The sequence below is a fragment of the Nyctereutes procyonoides genome, unplaced genomic scaffold, assembly GCF_905146905.1.
Source record: "Nyctereutes procyonoides isolate TBG_1078 unplaced genomic scaffold, NYPRO_anot_genome, whole genome shotgun sequence".
NCBI classification, from domain to species: Eukaryota; Metazoa; Chordata; class Mammalia; order Carnivora; family Canidae; genus Nyctereutes; species Nyctereutes procyonoides.
The window spans coordinates 7,327,673-7,347,249 of record NW_026575139.1 but is presented as its reverse complement, the minus strand read 5'-3'; the positions used below and the strand labels follow the sequence as shown (position 1 = coordinate 7,347,249).

The window sequence follows — 19,577 nt, the reverse complement described above, 5'->3', positions numbered from 1 at the left end:
AAAGATTACTTATTTATTTATTGAGACACAGAGAGAGAGAGAGGCAAAGACACAGGCAGAGGGAGAAGCAGGCTCTATGCAGGGAGCCCGACATGGGACTTGATCCTGGGTCTCCAGGATCAGGCCCTGGGCTGCAGGCAGCGCTAAACCGCTGAGCCACCCGGGCTGCCCGGATAAAAGTACTTATATCAATATTTAATTTCCTTAATTTTGTCAGGAAAATTCTGTGGTTTCTTGGGAGAATGTTCTTAGGAGATATGCACTGAAAATTTAAGAGAAAGGGGGCATGGTATATGCAGCTTGCTCTCAAATGGTTCAGAAAAAAGAAATAACATGTGTCTGCTGTGGGGAAATATAATTAAAAACAAAATCTTCACCCAACCCAGAAAATCCCTACACATGGTAGTAGAGAAAGAAAACAGCTTTATTACTGAACAAGCATTAAAATGGAATGTCATGCATGTCATGGGCTATCCAGTAAGAGATTGCAGAGGTAGAAGGAAATCTCACCTTTTTCTATAGCCAAGCAGATTCGGTCCATTACATACATGTTTCCTGATGAACAATAACTAATTCTTGGGTAAGAGGACTTGACGGGGCCATCTGTCACAGATTCGTCCTCGATTCACCTCGTAATTTGGGTGGCCATCTGTATTAGCTAATTGTCTTTATCCAGAGGAAAAACAAATCTTTCATATCTTTATGGCAGGAGGTCGTTGTGTAGTTGAGAGCAAGGTGCGCAGCGAAGTTAGGCCCCTACATTCCCATGGAAACTGGAAGACAGAGGTGCTCTCCCCCTTGAGGTGTCTATTTCTTTTTTTTTAAGATTTTATTTATTTATTCATGAGACACACACACATACACACAGAGAGAGAGAGAGAGAGAGAGAGGCAGAGACACAGCCAGAGGGAGAAGCAGGCCCCATGCGGGGAGCCCGACGTGGGACTCGATCCTGGGACTCCAGGATCACGCCCTGGGCCAAAGACAGGCGCCAAACCACTGAGCCACCTAGGGATCCCCGATGTGTCCATTTTAAAGAGATATCTCCCAGGTCTTTGAGAAAGATGTTTATTGATAATAAAGCTGGCAAGAGGTTGATTTTGCTTCTAAAAAACACACTCTTGGGGCTCCTGAGTAGCTCAGTCAGTTAAGCATCCAACCTGTGATTTTGGCTCAGGTCATGATCTCAGGGTCTTGGGATCCCACCCCACGTGGGGCTCCGAGGCCAGCGTGGAGTCTGCTTAAGATTTTATCTCTCCTTCTCCCTCTGCTGCTCCCCAGGCTTGTGCGCTCTCTCTCTCTCTCTCTGGCTCTCTCTCTCTCTCTGGCTCTCTCTCAAATAAACAAAATCTTAAAAAAGAAAGACCTTACACACATTTCAAAGAGACAGAGAAACAACTTACAAACGTCTTAAAGCATAATGCTCTAAGAAAAAGGATGGGAGAGAAATCTCTTCCCTTGCTGTCAACAGGGAAAATTAAGTTTCTTGTTTTTTATTTGTATTTGTCCTTAAAATATACATACAAGGGATGCCTTGGTGGCTCAGTAGTTGAGCATCGGCCTTCAGCTCAGTTGTGATCCGGTCACACAGGTCCAGGTCCCAGGGTCCTGGGATTGGGTCCTGCATCGCGCTCCCTGCAGGGAGCCTGCCTCTCCGTCTATGTCTCTGCCTCTCTCTGTGTCTCTTAGGAATAAATAGGATCTTTAAAAAATATATACATACAAATAGGAAAAAACAATATGATAAAATTTTAAACATTAGTGGATCTGAGGGGGGAAAATGTACAGGAGTTCTCCATACTGTTTTTTGCAAACTTTAGTAAATGTGAAATTATGTCAGTGTAGAAATTCACAAATAAGTAAAATGTAGTAGAAGCATTGTGGGAGCAGAAGAAAGCCCAGTGGGATTTCATTTTTACCTGTTTTTCTTTTTTAAAGATTTATTTATTTGAGAGAGAGAGAGAGAGAGAGAGTGTGTGTGTGTGTGTGTGTGTGTGTGTGTGTGTGTGTGCGTGCGTGCACACACAGTGGCAGGGGGTGGGGAGGGGCAGAGGGAGAGGGTTAGAGAAACTCAAGCAGACTCCTCACTGATCACAAAGCCCAATGCAGGGCTCGATCCCACGACCCTGAGATCAGGAACTGAGCTGAAACCAAGAGTCCGAAGCTCAGGGCCACCTGTGCCACCCAGGCACCCCTGAGTTTTCCCTGTTTGAGGCACAGTTACACTGATAGTCTAGGAGTCTATGCATGTCACAGGTGACTTGTAATTATGCGTTGGGCTCAGCTAAATTGGTAAGGGCAGGACATCTGGCGGGTCTGTTAGACGTGAGGCCCTGCCGATGTGCCTGTCTTTGTCACCCGGCCCCGCACAAGCCTTGAATAAGACCATTTGAGTGCAACCACTTCTTGACTTCCCTTAAGGCCCGTGACTGCTTCCTTGCCCAGAGATGGTCACTATCCCAGTTATGGTTATGGTTGGAATAGGGAATTTGAGTATCTGTCCTCAGTGTCTGGCCATAGAGATTAGAAAAGGTTCCCCCTTTTCTAGGGAAAATGAAGCAAACCGAGCCCAAGCTGATCTGAAGGCCAGCTTGTCCCCCAAAGATCTAATTGAAGACGTGGGGCAGAGGAAGACTTCAGCATCCATGTTTGGTTGAGGAAGTCAGGGTGCGATTATGGAAATCCGAGCCTTTGGGTTGCAAGTATCGGAATCCAGCTAGAGCTAGCTGACACAGAAGGAGGACATTGTTATAGAGATATAAGCAATGTCTTACAAAAATCCACAGACTGAGATGCCGTTGGGCATCAGAGATTGGGGAGCTGGGCACGCCCTGTGCACCTGTCCCCCTGCTCTTCTCTGCTTGTCTTTTTGGCATCATCCCAGGAAATCTGAACAGCCAATGGAACCCGGTCCAAGTGAAGTAGGGGTCTTTAACAAGATACGTTAAGTTAGAATAAATCATTGCCAACTCACGACTTCAAGGAAAACAGATCTTCAGCTCTGTCATGAAAAAGAGCCCACCAGCAGCCCTCCTGGGTCTCTCTAAGACATAAATGTTCATCTCTAAAGCTGCTTTTTGGCAAAAGTAGCTCCAGGACACCACAGAAGGTAGTGGATTCCATGTTTTGGGTGGGTAAAACCCTGGGTAGGCCTGGAACATATTTTTGGTGCTAGAAAGCTGAGACATTTTCAGAGATGCCACGGGCAGTGCCGAGAGGACGTAGAGGGCTCCCCGTAGCCCCGTTGTGAAGGGTGGTGTCATGAAAATAGTCACGCGTGCTGAGCATTTCCCATCTGCATCTTCAGATCCAGTCTCCACTTTTCTCCACCCTGCTCTGGCCTCACAGGCTAGAACAGTGAGCAGTTTTACCCTCCTTTGCCCACTGGGTTTGGCCAATGGGAGCAGCGTGAGAGGATGAGAGAAAGGAGAAGAAAGAGGTCAGGGTATTTATTCTGCAAACTCCCTTCAATAGACATGCTGTTGGCAGGTCGAGCTCCTCAGTCGAAGTCACTGTGCCTGTCTGGCAGCCTGTCCACTCCTCTCTAGGCCCTAATTGTTGCTGTCTTCCTCTTGACTTAGGGACCTATGAGTGGTCCAGAGCACCCCATTACTGACTCCAGGGTATCTGACTTCCCTACACCCTGTCCACACTTTTGTAAATAGTCTTGTTTTTAAACTCTCCTCAGATTGCCCACTTCGAGTGTGCTTTCTCTCCTGCTAAGACCCTGCCCAACATATTGTGGTTAACTAAAACCCACTGAGTTGATGAAAATCCATGACTTTGTTATGCAACTCAAAAGGGAAAGGTGAACATGGATTGGTATAAACGCTGCTGGTCCTCTGGCAGTCACCCCCCTGCCCCATCTTCCTTGCCAGCAGAGTCTTGATTTGTTCAGGTGGCCACACTGCCCATGAGATAGGGAAGGGAGACGCTATCCCCAGCTCCTGGGGGAAATCCTTATTAATCCAAATGAACCGTGATGGTCCCATTCCTCTTGCCAACGATGGGTCAAGGGCAGGCATACAATCTAATCCCAGGATGCCAGGGAGTAACAGCCAGACCCCAAACCCATAGAATGTCTTAGCCATGGGGAAGGTTTATTCCTCACTCATGTGAAACATATGACGGGTGTTCCTGATGAATGAGTAAGTATCCTTCCAACTCTGAATCCAGACCCAGGCTCCTTCCATTGGATGGCTTGACCATCTTCCAGAGTGGCTTCCAGAGCCATTATGCAAATCTACTCCAAGCCTAGGGACCCAAGGATAGAAGGCACAAAAGACCATGTGCAGTAAGCTTTCCAAGCCAGATGTGGAAGACATGTGCATCCCTTCTCTAAATCCCTTTGATGAATCGCCAGTCACATGACCACACCCACCTGCAAGAGAGCCTGGGAGATGTCATCCAGCTCTGTGCCCAGGAAATCAGTGTGGTCCAGGCTCTGGCACAGAGAGAAGTCTGCTGGGAGACCTCTGGGAAGGGTTCATCCCTGATTAAGAGAGACTTTGAGGAAGATGCAACCTTCTTCCCACTGGAGATATTGTCCACTCTGGATATGACACTCAGAACTGCTGCTGCCAGTCAGTCTTGCTATGAGTCTGAAGGGCACACCTGAAGGAGGTGGAGCTAAGAGGGCATCAGAAGAGCAGAGAAGCCCAGCATGTGGCACCTGGAGCCACCCTGGCTTTTTGTGTTGTTTTGTTTAAGTAGGCTCCACATCCAGCATGGAGCCCAATATGGGACTTGAACTCACAACCATGAGATTGAGAATTGAGCCAAGATCAAGAATTAGATATTTATTTAACTGAGCTACCCAGGAACCCCTGGGGCCAACCCATTTTTGAATGTTTTTTTGGAAGATGATGAATCCCAGCAGTGTTGAGGCCACTTTGAATTTGGCTTTCTGTTCCTTGTAGCCAAAGCATCCAAATGGATACAAAACTGTATACAGAGCTTGTTTTAATACAAAAGAAGGGTAAATAGAATATTTTCATTTGTATTTATTTTAATAAGTGGGAGAATCTTAATATTTATGGGGCTTTTTTTCTATAGATAGATAATAACCTGTCTGTTTTAAAACTCTGTCTTAAAACTTTATGTGTGAGTAAAGAGGGGTGACTTTTAATCAACCAAATAGCCCAAAGGAAAAAGAGCAGATGTGCTCTGATGCCACTTGGAATAACCAGGTAGGAAGAGTTCAACAGGTGATCCACACAAGCAGTTGAACACAATGACCAATCAAAAAGCAGGTCTAACACTATATTACAAGACAACGGATTTTACCCAATGTCCTAAACAAAAAGGGGGAGATCACTCTGCAGAGTTGGTTCTTCACCTCATGGAAGATTGAAGACTCTAAACAAGCTTATTGAGGGGCTCCTGAGTGGCTCAATGGTGGAGCATCTGCCTTTGGCTCAGGTTGTGATCCCAGAGCCCTGGGATCGAGTCCCACATCAGGCTCCCTGAGAGGAGCCTGCTTCTCCCTCTGCCTGTGTCTCTGCCTCTCTCTCCATGTCTCTCATGAATAAATAAATAAATCTTTTTTAAAAAAGCTTATTGATTGTACTGAGATGTTAACGAGACAGGCCAAGCTTCCAGGAATGCTACCAGAAACCACTGTGTAACAACCAAAGGATAATGGATATAATGCCAACAAAAAGTCGACTCATCATTTCTTGGAAAAGCAGAGATGCAAACAGTTGCAAGGAACCAAAACTTCTATGAAAGACCCAGAATTAAAATATACTTTATTTGTCATCTATTTGTAACAAGTGACTATTAAGGACAAGAGGGAACACAGTCCAATGACCAGTGGCGAAGGTTCATGGTGTGCAAGCCAGGTCTCTGTCCCGACCAGGAATCTGGATGATAGCTCAGAAACTGCAGCCCAGCCTGGTGCACATTGATGGGCAACGGTGTAGCTGGCCAGGGAGATGGTGATCTTCTCACCCTCAGAATGCCACAGAAGAGGTTGACTGGTCATCTAAAACCTGTGGCCAGAGAACCAGAGCACCGGGGATATAACTGCCTCTTCTGCAGCCAAGAGGACAGAAGCTGAAGCAAATCATAGAAGAAGAGTGCTAGGCACCCAGGGAGCCCAGCAGGGCCAGGCAGGCAGGCAGGCTGGCCACCCCGTCATGACAGCCAGGGCTCTGGAGATGCCAAGACTCAATTCCTCTTGAAGGCAAAGCTGATTCCACTGTTTCCAGACCCCACGTGAGTAGGATTGCCAGATTTAGCAAATGCAAATACAGGATGTCCAGTTAAATTAGAATTTTAGATAAACCACGAATAATGTTTAGCATAAGTACATCCTGTGGGGTATTTAAGACATACTTAACACTAAAAAATAATTTGTTTGTTTATCTCAAATTCAAATTTAGCTAAGTATCCTGTATTTTTCTCTGGCAACCCTGTGTCTGAGCCACTGGACATACTCTAGAGGTCAGCTAATCAGGTAACATGGACTCATTGAGTGTCTACCATGGACCCAGAATTGAGATGGGTTAGCTTGATCTTCCTCACCAACACTGGCTCTCTCCTGGTCTTCCTCCCCACGGCAATACCACCATTCCAGCTGCTCCAGCCTCACTCCCTTCCACCCACCAGCCAACCCATCAGTACATCTTGTTAACTCATCACCCAGAATATGTCCTAATCCATCTTTCTCTCTTTGTATCCATGGCGGTGTTCTAGCCTGAGCCTCAGCCTTTACCCCTCCTGCTACAAAAGCAGCCTGGTAACTGGTGCCTGCCATCACTTCCTTCCAATCCCATCTTCAAGGAACAGCCTAAGTGATCCTATTAAATTATAATTCAGATCATGCTTCCGTTCTGTTTAAAACACTCAGAATCCTTCAATACTTTTTTATGCTCCTAGAATAAATCTAAATTCCTCAACATGATCTACAAGCCCTGATCAACGGGCTGGTGACTGCCTCATCCTCTACCAATTCCCAGCTTGGCCCTGGTCATTTGGGCCCTTCCTGCCAACAGTTGTGCCACCTCTGGGATCCTCACCCTTGTGTTTCTGCTGTCTCCCCGATTCACTCACGGAAACTCAGGACAAATGCTTTGGATTGATTATCTAACTTGGATCACTGTGATGAGGTTGAAAGGCTCCTTATCGAAGGACAATCATTAAATGGTTTCACTCATATGGGGAATATAAGAAATAGTGAAACGTATTATAGGGGAAAGGAGACAAAATGAGTGAAAAAAATCAGAGAGGGTGACAAACCATGAGAGACTCCTAACTCTGGGAAACGAACGAGGGGTAGTGGAAGGGGAGGTGGGCAGGGGGATGGGGGTGACTGGGTGATGGGCACTGAGGGGGACACTTGACGGGATGAGCACTGGGTGTTACGCTATATGTTGGCAAATTGAACTCCAGTAAAAAAAACACACATATAAAAAAATGAAAGGCTCCTTATCTAAAACTGTTTTAAAAATCCTTCTCCAATTACTAGGACCTCTACATCTACATGGATCTGGGGAAGTCACTCTGTACCATGAGTTTCAGTTTCCTCCTTTGAGTTTCAGAAAGTTTTCATTTTATTATGAAATATATAGTTCTAGAAGGATCCTTCTAGGAGGTCTGCACAGGAGGGTAGGCCATGAAAGGAATTAACATGATGGGCCACCAATGGGTTATCAAGAAATATTTTTCATCCCTGATTCTCAAAGCAAGTTGATATTGCACTTTATCTTACAGAAGTTTGTACGTGGACTGCTCTTATTTACATGAGGTTGATTGCAGGGGAAAGGGCAACATGACAGAGAAGAAGAACCCACCGGTGAGATTAAAACAGGAAACTCTAGCCCTGGGAGTTATACTATATGTTGCCAAATTGAATTTAGATAATTTTTTTTTAAAAAAAGGAAACTCTAAGGGATGCCTGGGTGGCTCAGCGGTTGAGCATCTGCCTTCGCTCAAGGTATGATCCTGGAGTCCCAGGATCGAGCCCCACATCGGGCTCCTTGCAGGGAGCTTGCTTCTCCCTCTGCCTGTGTCTCTGCCTCTCTCTTTCTCTGTGTCTCTCATGAAAGAAAAAATAATAAAAAATTATTATTCTTTAAAAAATAAGAATAAAAAATTATTCTTTAAAAAATAATAAATAAAAATAAAAAAGAAGCTCTATACATTGCAAGAACTATTGAGAAAGGGGTTATTTTATTTACCCAAAGAATACAAACATAGTGATCCGAAGGGGCACCTGCACCCGAATGTTCATAGCAGCAATGTCCACAATAGCCAAACTGTGGTAAGAGCCTCGGTGTCCATTGACAGATGAATGGATAAAGATGATGTGGGGTGTATATACAATGGAATATTACTCAGCCATAAAAAAAGAAATCTTACCATTTCCAACAATATGAATGGAACTAGAGAGTATGATGCTAAGCAAAGTAAGTCAGTCAGAGAAAGACGGTTATGATCTCACTTATATGTGGAATTTAAGAAGAAACATATGAATATGAGGGGAAGGAAAAATCAAATCAGATGAAAACAGAGAAGGAGGCAAACCGTAAGAGACACTTAACTCTGGGAAACACACAGAGGGTCGCTGGAGGAGTGGAGGTGGAGGGATGGGGTAACTGGGTGATGGGCATGAAGGAGGGCATGGGATGTGATGAGCACAGGGTTATATGCACCTGATGAATCACTGATGTCTACCTCTGAAACTAATAATATACCATATGTTAATCAATTGAATTAAATGAAACAAAATTTTGAAAAAGAAATGGGTTACTTAATGTCTTTAAAAGAAAGACATTTAAATTTTTTATTTTGCTTGAAGTCAGGATAAATAATAAAATTTGCCCAGCTAAAACGTTTTCAAGGGAGGTGAATCACTGTAAAAGTAAGCAGTAGCTTTTCAAATGTTTGCTTTGAGCTCTCTGGAATGCAGGCGAGCCAGCCTTTGGGGCTTAGGAGTGTTATGTAACTCTAAGCTTTATGTATCCAAGTCTGGCTTTTTGTCTTTCATAGGATGATTCTGAGATTCCATTCACTGAAGAGGATTATCGAAGAAGAAAACACCATCCAAATTTTTTGGACCACATAAATGCTGAAAAAATGGTTCTCAAATTTGGAAAAAATGTAAGTACGGAGTAGTAAAGCATTTAGGGTAAGGGAAGTTCTTTCTTCTTTCTTTCTTCCTTTCCTTCTTATGATTTTATTTATTTTTTCATGAGAGACACACAGAGAGAGGCAGAGACACAGGCAGAGGGAGAAGCAGGCTCCCTTCAGGGAGATCGAGGTGGAACTTGATCCCAGGACCCCAGGGTCATGACCTGAGCCGAAGGCAGATGCTCCAGCGCTGAGCCCCCCGGGTGCCCTGGGAAGCTCTTTCTAAGGCAGCGCGCAGTGTGCACGGCCAGGGCAGCCCCGCATGGACGTTACATCATCTCATTACATGCCTCTGTGTCTAGTTTCCTCGTCCTCACACCCACAGATCTTTGAGCTTCATTCAGGCTCACCCCAAGATGCGCTGTCCTTAGGTTCAAGATGCGCTGTCCCAAGATGCCTGGTCCTGATGCAGGTGTAGCTCACTCAGTTGAGAGCCTTGTGTTAGGTCCCAGCAGAGCTCAAGCCCTCACCCACTAAAGTATGGGTCCAAGAAGTGCCTTGGCTCAGAAGAAACAACTCAGAGTTCAAGTGGGGAGGAGGGGGAGCCACATTTCCCCTTATTCCAGAATCTCTCTCCTTGTTTCTTATAGTGGAAAAATGTGTATAACTAGCTCAAGGTCACATAACTAGGGATCTGCTGAGCACCTTTCTGAGCACTTCCTGGCCTTGTCTAATTCACTCTGTACAACAACGGTGTCATGTATATGTACATAATTATCCCCATTTTACAGATGTGGGCATTGGGGGAAAGAGGTGTCAAGTGGTAGAGCTGTGGTTCTAACCCAAATCCACCAGACCACAAAGGCGACAGGGCTTATTTTTATTTTTTCTTGATTCCAAAGCTCCATCATTCAATAGAGTTGATCTGGACACAGGCACGGACACCAGTTATTAAGATACACCTACAGGGACACCTGGGTGGCTCAGCATTGAGCATCTGCCTTTGACTCAGGTCATGATCCTGGGGTCCTAGGATCAAGTCCCACATTGGGCTCCCCATAGGGAGCCTGCTTCTCCCTTTGTGTGTCTCTGCCTCTCTCTGTGTCTCTCATGAATAAATAAGTAAATCTTAAAAAAAAAAAAAAAAGATATACCTACAGCTTGGGCACCTAGGTGGCTCAGCCGGTTAAACATCTCCCTCTGTCTCAGGTCATGATCCCAGGGTCCTGGTATTGAGTCCCACTTGAGACTCCCTGCTCAGTGAGGAGTCTGCTTCTCCCCTCTCCCTGCCCCTCTTGTGCTCTTTCTCACTCGCTCTCTCTCTCTCAAATACATAAAATAAAATTTTAAAAAGACATACCTACAGCTGAAAAACTTTTGTAAACACTAACAGCTTCTCAGCCTTCTGTTGCAGCAAAATTTATCATATATATATATAGTATTTCCTATCTTTAGTCAAGATAGATGATAGGAATGCCCTGGTGATGATGAATAAGTGTACTTACACCTAAGAATTTTTGAGGGTTTGCTCACTACATGCCAGGCACTGCACTAAATGTTTTACTTATGGTAGTTCATGTAATCCTGGTGTATCTCCTATAAAACCATCAAAAGGTTATTATCATCATCCTCATTTAACTTCTGTAGAACTTACATAGAACACCCAAACCTCTAAAGGTTCCATCCACCAGGCTTTTCCCATGAGCAGAGAACCCACAGCAGTGATATGGAATAACGGCTTTAAGGTGACACCTACTGGTCTCAGAAGATATTACGGTAGGAACTTTGTCCCCACCTGTCCTATTAAAACTTTTTTTTCTTTTTCTTTCTTTCTTTCTTTCTTTCTTTCTTTCTTTCTTTCTTTCTTTCTTTCTTTCTTCCTTCCTTCCTTCCTTCCTTCCTTCCTTCCTTCCTTCCTTCCGTGATACAAATACTGCAAATATAAAATATTTGAAGGACCAATGGGATCCAGAGTTCTAGCCCCTTTTCTACTCATTAATTTATGACCTTTGCTAAGTCATTAAAATTTTGGAGTTAAAATCAATGAATAAAGGCCCTAGACTAGATAGGTCTAAATGTCTTCCAATGCCAAATCTTTTTTTTTTTTTTTAGATTTTTGATTTATTTACTTATTCATGAGACACACACACACAGAGAGAGAGAGAGAGAGAGAGACAGAGACAGAGACAGAGAGACAGAGACACAGGCAGAGGGACAGAGGGAGAAGCTGGCTCCATGCAGGGAGCCTGATGTGGGACTGGATCCTGGGACCCCGGGGTCACAACCTGAGCGGAAAGTAGATGCTCAACCGCCGAGCCACCCAGGCGTCCCTAAAATCTTGTATTTAAAAATACAATTATATTGACTTTAGTATTTTGAATTAGCCGGAATTGCCTGTTTGTCTTGCAAGTTACTTAAATCATTAAGTGGGTCCCTGAGCACCTATTGTGTGCATCGCTGCTGGAAAAAAAAAAACTATCAAAACAGCAATGTATGAAATTTATTTTAATAATTTATTGTAAGAATGACCACACTGACTTGATCAACCCAAGTGGCTCGTGATAATTTTTTTTTAATACAAAACGTTTCTGGATTGGCTTTAATAATGTCATGTTGGGAGATTTTCGCACAACTATTCAAATCTACAAGTGAAAATGGCCTATAATCTGCCTTTGACATACTGTATTTTTCGGGGTTTAGTTTCCTGGTTTAACTATTCTCATACAACAATGGAATATTCCTCAGCCATTAGAAGCGACAAATACCCACCATTTGCTTCGACATGGATGGAACTGGAGGGTATTATGCTGAGTGAAGTAAGTCAGTCGGAGAAGGACAAACATTATATGGTCTCATTCATTTGGGGAATATAAAAATTAGTGATAGGGTATAAAGGGAAAAGAGAGAAAATGAGTGAAAATATCAGTGAGGGAGACAGAACATGAGAGACTCCTAACTCTGGGAAATGAACAAAGGGTGGTGGAAGGGGAGGTGGGTGGGGGGTGGGGGTGACTGGGTGATGGGCACTGAGGGGGGCACTTGATGGGGTGAGCACTGGGTGACATGCTATATGTTGGCAAATTAAACTCCAATAAAAAAATTTAAAAACCATTCTCATACAACTAACTGAGAACAGAATCTGCCTGTAAAACGATCTTGGGGTGTATGAAAGCAGTGGGGGGTTTGGAGGGAGGGGGTGTCAAGAAATTAGCCCTTTAGGCTGTTTTCAAATTAACCGGCAAAAATTGCCCGTAAGACTTTCTTCAGACCTTGAACAAATTTCTCTTTGTAGTTAGGCTGCCCCTTTTCGGGGTCACTGTTTCCCAGTCCCCCCCCCCCCCCCCCGCCCCTCCGCGGGGTCCGGGAGGAGGAGCCCGGGAGTCCCTGCAGGCCGCGGCCCCCTCGCCGCACCTGTTGCCCCGCCTCCCTCCGCTCAAGCGAGCTCCGTGATTGGCGGCTGGGGCGGGGGCGTGGCCACCCGCGCTGGCCCCGCCTCCCGGCCCATGCTCGGGGCTCCCCCGGGTCGCGGCGGTCCTGCCTTGGGCGGCTCGTTGCCCTGGGTCGCGGGCTCAGGCCCCCCACGGGAGAGCCACCCCATGGCTTTCGGGTGCTGCCTGTGACTGGTTGGGAAAGCTTGTCTTGTTCTGGGGTTCAGGGACGGGAAGCCCCGCATCACTGCTCACTTGAGGCCTGTCCTCCAGCCTGAACCACGTCTTTAGCAAACGGGAGAGGCTTGGGGCTCCACCTGCCTTCTTTAAATCTTGAAAACTCTTAGCTCTTTAATTATTAAATTTTTTTTTATTTTTATTTATTTATGATAGGCACAGAGAGAGAGAGAGAGAGAGAGAGAGAGAGGCAGAGACACAGGCAGAGGGAGAAGCAGGCTCCATGCACTGGGAGCCCGACGTGGGATTCGATCCCGGGTCTCCAGGATCGCGCCCTGGTCCAAAGGCAGGCGCCAAACCGCTGCGCCACCCAGGGATACCGAAAACTCTTAACTCTTTTTGTAAATCTTCCAAACCCCAAACAGGAAAAGAGTGTCCGTTTCAGCGCCTCAAATGCCAATGTTTAGGGCCGCCCGGGTGGCTCAGCGGTTTAGCAGCTGCCTTCAGCTCAGGTCGTGACCCCAGGGTCCTGGGATCGAGTCCTGCCTCGGGCTCCCTGCAGGGAGCCTGCTTCTCTCTCTGCCTGTGTCTCTCATGAATAAATAAATAGAATATTTTTTAAAATTCCAATGTTTACTTGTGTCCCATCCCTTTTCTTCATCACTCTGAATCCTTTTTCCAGTTTTACTATTATTATATTATTATTATTATTATTATTATTATTATTATTATTCAAGAAGTGGCTTTTGCTGTGTGTGTTCTGTCTGTATCTTTCTTTTCTAATAAACCAATGTCTCTGTCTTTATTCTTCTTCCTTCTAATTCGGGTTTATGCTGCTTGGGGTTAGACGCTAAGATCATTAATATGCAAGTCTTTGTTTTTCTGATATAACCACTTCATGCCACAAATTTGCCAAGTATGGTTTCGGCAGCATTCCCCAAGTTTTGAAGTGGCCTAAATGCTACTTGAGTTGTTATTAATTTCTACAAATTTTCTAGTGGCTCTTAGAATTTTTTTTTTTGGCCGCGAATTACTGAGAAAATTTTTTTTTTAATTTCCAAACATCTGGAAAAGGTGTTACCTTTTTGTTCCTTTTTATATTTGTAATTGTTTTATATTTACCTAAAGTAATATAACTAAATTAAATTCTTATGAAAGTAGAAATCCAAAGCTCAGCTCTCTACTAATTACTGTTCAGTGAGCTAATGGCTATAAGGTATGTCTATACTGTTTGGTTCTAGAGTGTTTATATTGTGTAAAACACAGAAAACCCTTATAAAGCAATTGTGATATTGTAGACAGAGCATTGTATATGGTGTGGAGTGATCTGGGTTCAAGTCCACATTTTGAGCCACTTATGGTTTTTTTTTTTTTTACATTTGGCTGGTGATTTAACCATTCTAAGACTCCTTTTTCTAACCCATAAAGTGAAGATAGTAATGCCTTCTGCTTCTCTTTCTTCTTTTTGGTCTCAGGTGTAGAATTTAGTGATTCATCACTTAAATATAACACCCAGTGCTCATCACAAGTGCCTTCCTTTATTTCTTTTCTCCTCCTCCTCCTCCTCCTCCTCCTCCTCCTCCTCCTCCTCCTTTTTCTTCTTCTTTCTCAATACAGGACTTTATTTGAAATCTGTATCTGTTCCATGTCTACTAACATGAAAATTTGGGCTTTTTTTCTTTTTTTAATTATTTTTTTAATTTAAATTTTAGGTGATTAACATACAGTGCAATATTGGTTTCTGGAGTAGGATTCAGTGATTCTTCACTTACATACAACAGCCAGTGCTCATCATAACAAGTGCCCTCCTTAATACCCATCATGTCCATTGCACCCCCACCTCCCTCCGTCAATCCTTGGTTTGTTCTCTGTCATTAAGAGTTTCTTGTGGCTTGTTTTCCTCTCTGCTTTTTCTCTTTTCCTTATTCCCATATGTTCATCTGTTTTGTTTCTTAAATTCCACATATGAGTGAAATCATATGGTATTTGTCTTTCTCTGACTGACTTATTTCACTTAACATTTTACACTCTAGCCCCATCTATATCTTTGCAAAAGGCAAGATTTCATTCTTTTTGATGCCTGAGTAATATTCCATTATATATATATATGTATATGTATATGTATATGTAGGTACCATGTCTTCTTTATCCATTCATCAGTCTGTGGAAATTTAGGCTTTCTATAATTTGGCTATTATTGATAATGCTGCTATACATATTGGGGTGCATTTGCCCCTTTGAATTAGTATTTTTGTATCCTTTCAGTAAATACCTAGCAGTGCAATTGCTGGGTCATAGGATAGTTCTATTTTTTTAGGGTAATTATATTTTTGACTTTTGAGGAACCTCCATGATGTTTTCTAGGGCAGCTGTACCAGTTGGCATTCCCACCAACAGTGCAAGAGGGCTCCCCTTTCTCCACATCTTTGTCAACATCTGTTGTTTCCTGCGCTGTTATTTTTAGCCATTCTGACAAGTGTGAGGTGATAACCTCATTGTGGTTTTGATTTGTATTTCCCTGATGATGAGGGATGTTGAGCATCTTTTCACGTGTCTACTAGCCATATGTATGTCCTCTTTGGAAAAATGTCTGCTAATATCTTTTGCCCTTTTTTTTTTTAACTGGATTACTTATTTTGGGGGTGTTGAGTTTGATGAGTTCTTTATAGATCTTGGAGACTAGCCCTTAATCCAATGTGCCATTTGCAAATATCTTCTCCCATTCCATAGGCTGTCCTTTACTTTTGTTGATTGTTTCCTTCACTGTGCAGAAGCTTTTTTATCTATTATCCCAATAGTTCATTTTTGCTTTTGTTTCCCTTGCCTCCAGAGGTGTGTCTAATAAGAATTTGCTACAGGCAAAGTCAAAGAGTTTGCTGCTTGTCTTGTCTACAATTTTGATGAATTCCTGTCTCACATTTAGATCATTTGTCCATTTTGAATTTATTTTTGTGGGGTAAGCATGTGGTCCAGTTTCCTTCTTCTGCATGTCACTGTCCAGTTTTCCCAACACCATTTGTTGAAGAAACTGTCTTGTTTCCATTGGATATTCTCTCCTCCTTTGTTGAAGATTAGTTGACCATTTAGCAGTGGCTCCATTTCTGGGTTTTCTTTTCAATTTTATTAGTTTATGGTCTGTTTTTGTGCCAGTACCATGCTGTCTTGATGACTGTGACTATAGCTTTATAATAGAGCTTGAAACCCAGAATTTGATGCCTCCAGTTTTGCTTTCCTTTTTCAACATTCCTTTGGCTATTTGGGGTCTTTGTAGTTCCATACAAATTTTAGGATTGTTTGTTCCAGCTCTGTGAAAAGTGCTGGTGGTATTTTGGTAGAGATTGAATTAAATATATAGTTGCTTTCGGTAGTATGGACACTTTAACAATATTTGTTGTTCTAATCCATGAGCATGAGATGTTTTTCCATTTCTTTGTGTCCTCCTCAATGTCTTTTATAAGCATTCTATACTTTTCAGAGTACAGATCTTTTACCTCTTTGGTTAAGTTTACTCCTAGGTAGCGTATGGTTTTTGATACAATTTGAGTGGGATCAATTCCTTGATTTCTCTTTCTACTGCTTCATTATTGGTGTATAGAAATGCAACAGGAGCTTCTGGGTGACTCAGTCATTTAAGCATCCAACTCTTGATTTTGGCTCATGTCATGATCTCAGGGTCATGAGATAAAGCCTGTGTCGGCCTTCATGTTCAGTGCAGAGTTGGCTTGTCCCTCTCTCTCTGCTGCTCCTCTGCTCTCTCTCTCTCTCTCAAATAGTAATAAAGGAATTCAACAGATTTTTGTACATTGACTTTATATCCTGCAACTTTGCTGAATTTGTGTATCTGTTCTAGTAATTTTTTGGTGGAGTCTTTCAGGTTTTCTTTTCTTTTTTTTTTTTCTTTTTTCTTTTTTTGTCTTTCAGGTTTTCTGAAATGACATGATGTTCATGTCATCTGATGTTTGACCCCTTCCTTGCTGATTGGGATGGCATTTATTTCTTTTTGTTGATTGATTGCTGAGGCTAAGACTTCCAGTACTATCCTACATAACTATGGTGAGAGTGGATATCCTTGTCTTGTTCCTGAGCAGAGAGGAAAAGTTCTCAGTTTTTCCCCATTGAGGATGATATTTGCTGTGGGTCTTTCTTATATAGGCTTTATGATGTTGAAGTATGTTCCTTCTATCCCTACTTTGTCCAGAGTTTTTATCAAGAATGGATGCTGTATTTTGTCAAATGCTTTTTCTGTATCTATTAAGAGGATCATATAATTCTTATCCTTTCTTTTACTGATGTGGTGTGTCACGCTGATTGATTTGCAAATACTGAATTGCCTCTGCAGCCCAGGAATAAATCCCGCTTGATCATGGTGAATAATTCTTTTGGTGTACTGTTGGATTTTATTTGCCGGTATATTGTTGAGACTTTTTGCATCCATGTTCATCGGGGATATTGGCCTTTAATTCTTTTTAATGGAGTCTTTGGCTTTGGAATCAAGGTAATACTGGCTTTGTAAAAAAAAAAAAAAAAAATACTGGCTTTGTAGAAGTTTTCCTTCCATTTCTATTTTTCGGAACAGTTTGAGAAGAATTAGTATCACCTCTTCTTTAAATGCTTGGTAAAATTCCCCTGGGAAGCCATCTGGCCCTGGACTTTTGTTTGCTGGGAGATTTTTGATTACTGATTCAATTTCTTTGCTGATTATGGGTCTATTCAAATTTTCCATTTCTCCCTGTTTCAGTTTTAGTAGTTTTCATGTTTCTAGGAATTTATCCATTTCTTCCAGACTGCTTAGTTTGTTGGCATATAATTTTTCACAATATTCTCATAATTGGGGATGCCTGGGTGGCTCAGTGCTTGAGCATCTGCTTTCAGCTCAGGGCATGATCCCAGGGTCCTGGGATGGAGTCCTGCATTGGGCTCCCTGCAGGGAGCCTGCTTCTTCCTCTTCCTGTGTCTTTGCCTCTCTCTCTATGTCTCTCATGAATAAATAAATAAACTCTTTTAAAAAATAATATTCTCATAATTGCATTTCTGTGATGTTGGTTGTGATCTATTCATTTGAGAGAGAGTGAGTGAGCAAGAGAGAGAGAGAGCACAGAGGGAGAGGGAGAAACAGACTTCCTGCTGAGCAGGGAGCCTGACTTGGGGCTCGATCCCAGGACCTGGGATCATGACCTGAGCTGAAGGCAGATGCTTAACTGACTGAGCCACCCAGGCGTCCCACGATCTCTCTTTTTTCACTCATGATTTTATTTATTTGGGTCCTTTCTCTTTTCTTTTTGATAAATCTGGCTAGGGTTTATCAATTTTAATAATTCTTTCAAAGCTCTTAGTTTTGTCGATCTGTTCTACTGGTTTTGTTTCTATTTCATTTATTTCTGCTCTAATTTTTATTATTTCCCTTCTAATGCTGGCTTCAGGCTTTATTTGCAGTTTCATTTCTAGTTCCCTTAGGTGTAAAGTTAGGTTGTGTATTTGAGACATTTTGTGCTTCTTGAGGTAGACCTATATTGCTATATACTTCCCTCTTAGGACTGCCTTTGCTGCATCACAAAGGTTTTGGACTGTTATGTTTTCGTTTTCATTTGATTCCATGTATTTTTTTAATTTCTTTTTTGATTTGCTGGTTAACCCGTTCATTTTTAATTTTTTTGTTTATTTTTAGAAGATTTGATTTATTAATTCATGAAAGACACACAGAGAGAGGCAGAGACACAGGCAGAGGGAGAAGCAGGCTTCTTGCAGGGACCCCAATGTGGGACTCGATCCTGGGACCTCAGGATCATACCCTAAGCCAAGGGCAGATGCTCAACCACTGAGCCACCCAGACATCCCAAATTTTTTGTTTATTTGAGAGAGAGAGAGAGAGAGAGAGAGAGAGAGAGCATGAGCAGGGGGGAGGAACAGAGGGAGAGGGAGAAGCAAATTCTCTGCTGAGCAGGCAGCTGGATATGGGATCCTAGGATCCTAAGATCCCAGAGATCATGACCTGAGCTGAAAGCAGATGCTTAACTGACTGAGCCACCCAGGTCCCCTAACCCATTTATTCTTTAGTTGGATGTCCTTTACTCTCCATATATTTGTGGTCTTTCCAAATTTTTTCTTGTGATTGACTTCAAATTTCATAGCATTGTGGTTTGAAAATATGCATGGTATAAGCTCAGTCTTTTTTGTGCTTGTTGAGGGCTGATTTGTGACCCAGAATGTGATCTATTCTGGAGAATGTTCCATATGCACTCAAAAAGAATGTGTATTCTGCTGCTTTAGGATGAAATGCTTTGAATATATCTGTTAAGTCCATCTGCTCCAGCGTATCATTCAAAGCCATTGTTCCCTTGTTAATTTTCTGCTTCCATGATCTGTCTTTTGCTGTGAGTGGGGTAACGTCCCCTACTACTATGGTATTGTTATCAATGAGTTCTTTATGTTTGTTACTAGTTGATTTGTATTTTTGACTGCTTTCAAGCTGAGGGCATAAATATTTACAATTGTTAGATCTTCTTTTGGATAGACCCCTTAATTATGATATAGTGTCCTTCTTCATCTCTCATTACAATCTTTGATTTATTTTTTTTAAGATTTTATTCATTTATTCATGAGAGACACAACGAGAGAGAGGCAGAGACACAGGCAGAGAGAGAAGCAGGCTCCCTGTGGAAAGCCCAATGTGGGACTCCATCCCAGGACCCCGGGATCACGCCCTGAGCTGAAGGCAGACACACAACCACTGAGCCACCCAGGTGCCCCTCTCCTTGAAATCATGTTAGATTTTTGCCTTGTTCATCTGGAGGCACAGTCCTGTAACCTCTTCACAGTGTTAGACATTACTAGAATGAAACTAGAAAATCATTTTTTTTTTTAGTAATTGGAAGCAGGACCATACCTGTAGCCAAGTCC

General features: G+C 42.8%; 1 protein-coding gene across 5 annotated transcripts in view; it reads left to right on the top strand.

Annotated features, from left to right (window-relative positions):
- AK7 (adenylate kinase 7) overlaps positions 1-19,577 on the top strand; it is a 77,091-nt gene that overhangs the window by 18,693 nt on the left and 38,821 nt on the right. For all 5 annotated transcript variants that reach the window (XM_055304202.1, XM_055304203.1, XM_055304201.1 and 2 more), the window contains exon 5: positions 8,995-9,105. In XM_055304202.1, the coding sequence (XP_055160177.1) occupies positions 8,995-9,105 (111 nt within the window). The remainder of the gene's footprint in view (positions 1-8,994; positions 9,106-19,577) is intronic.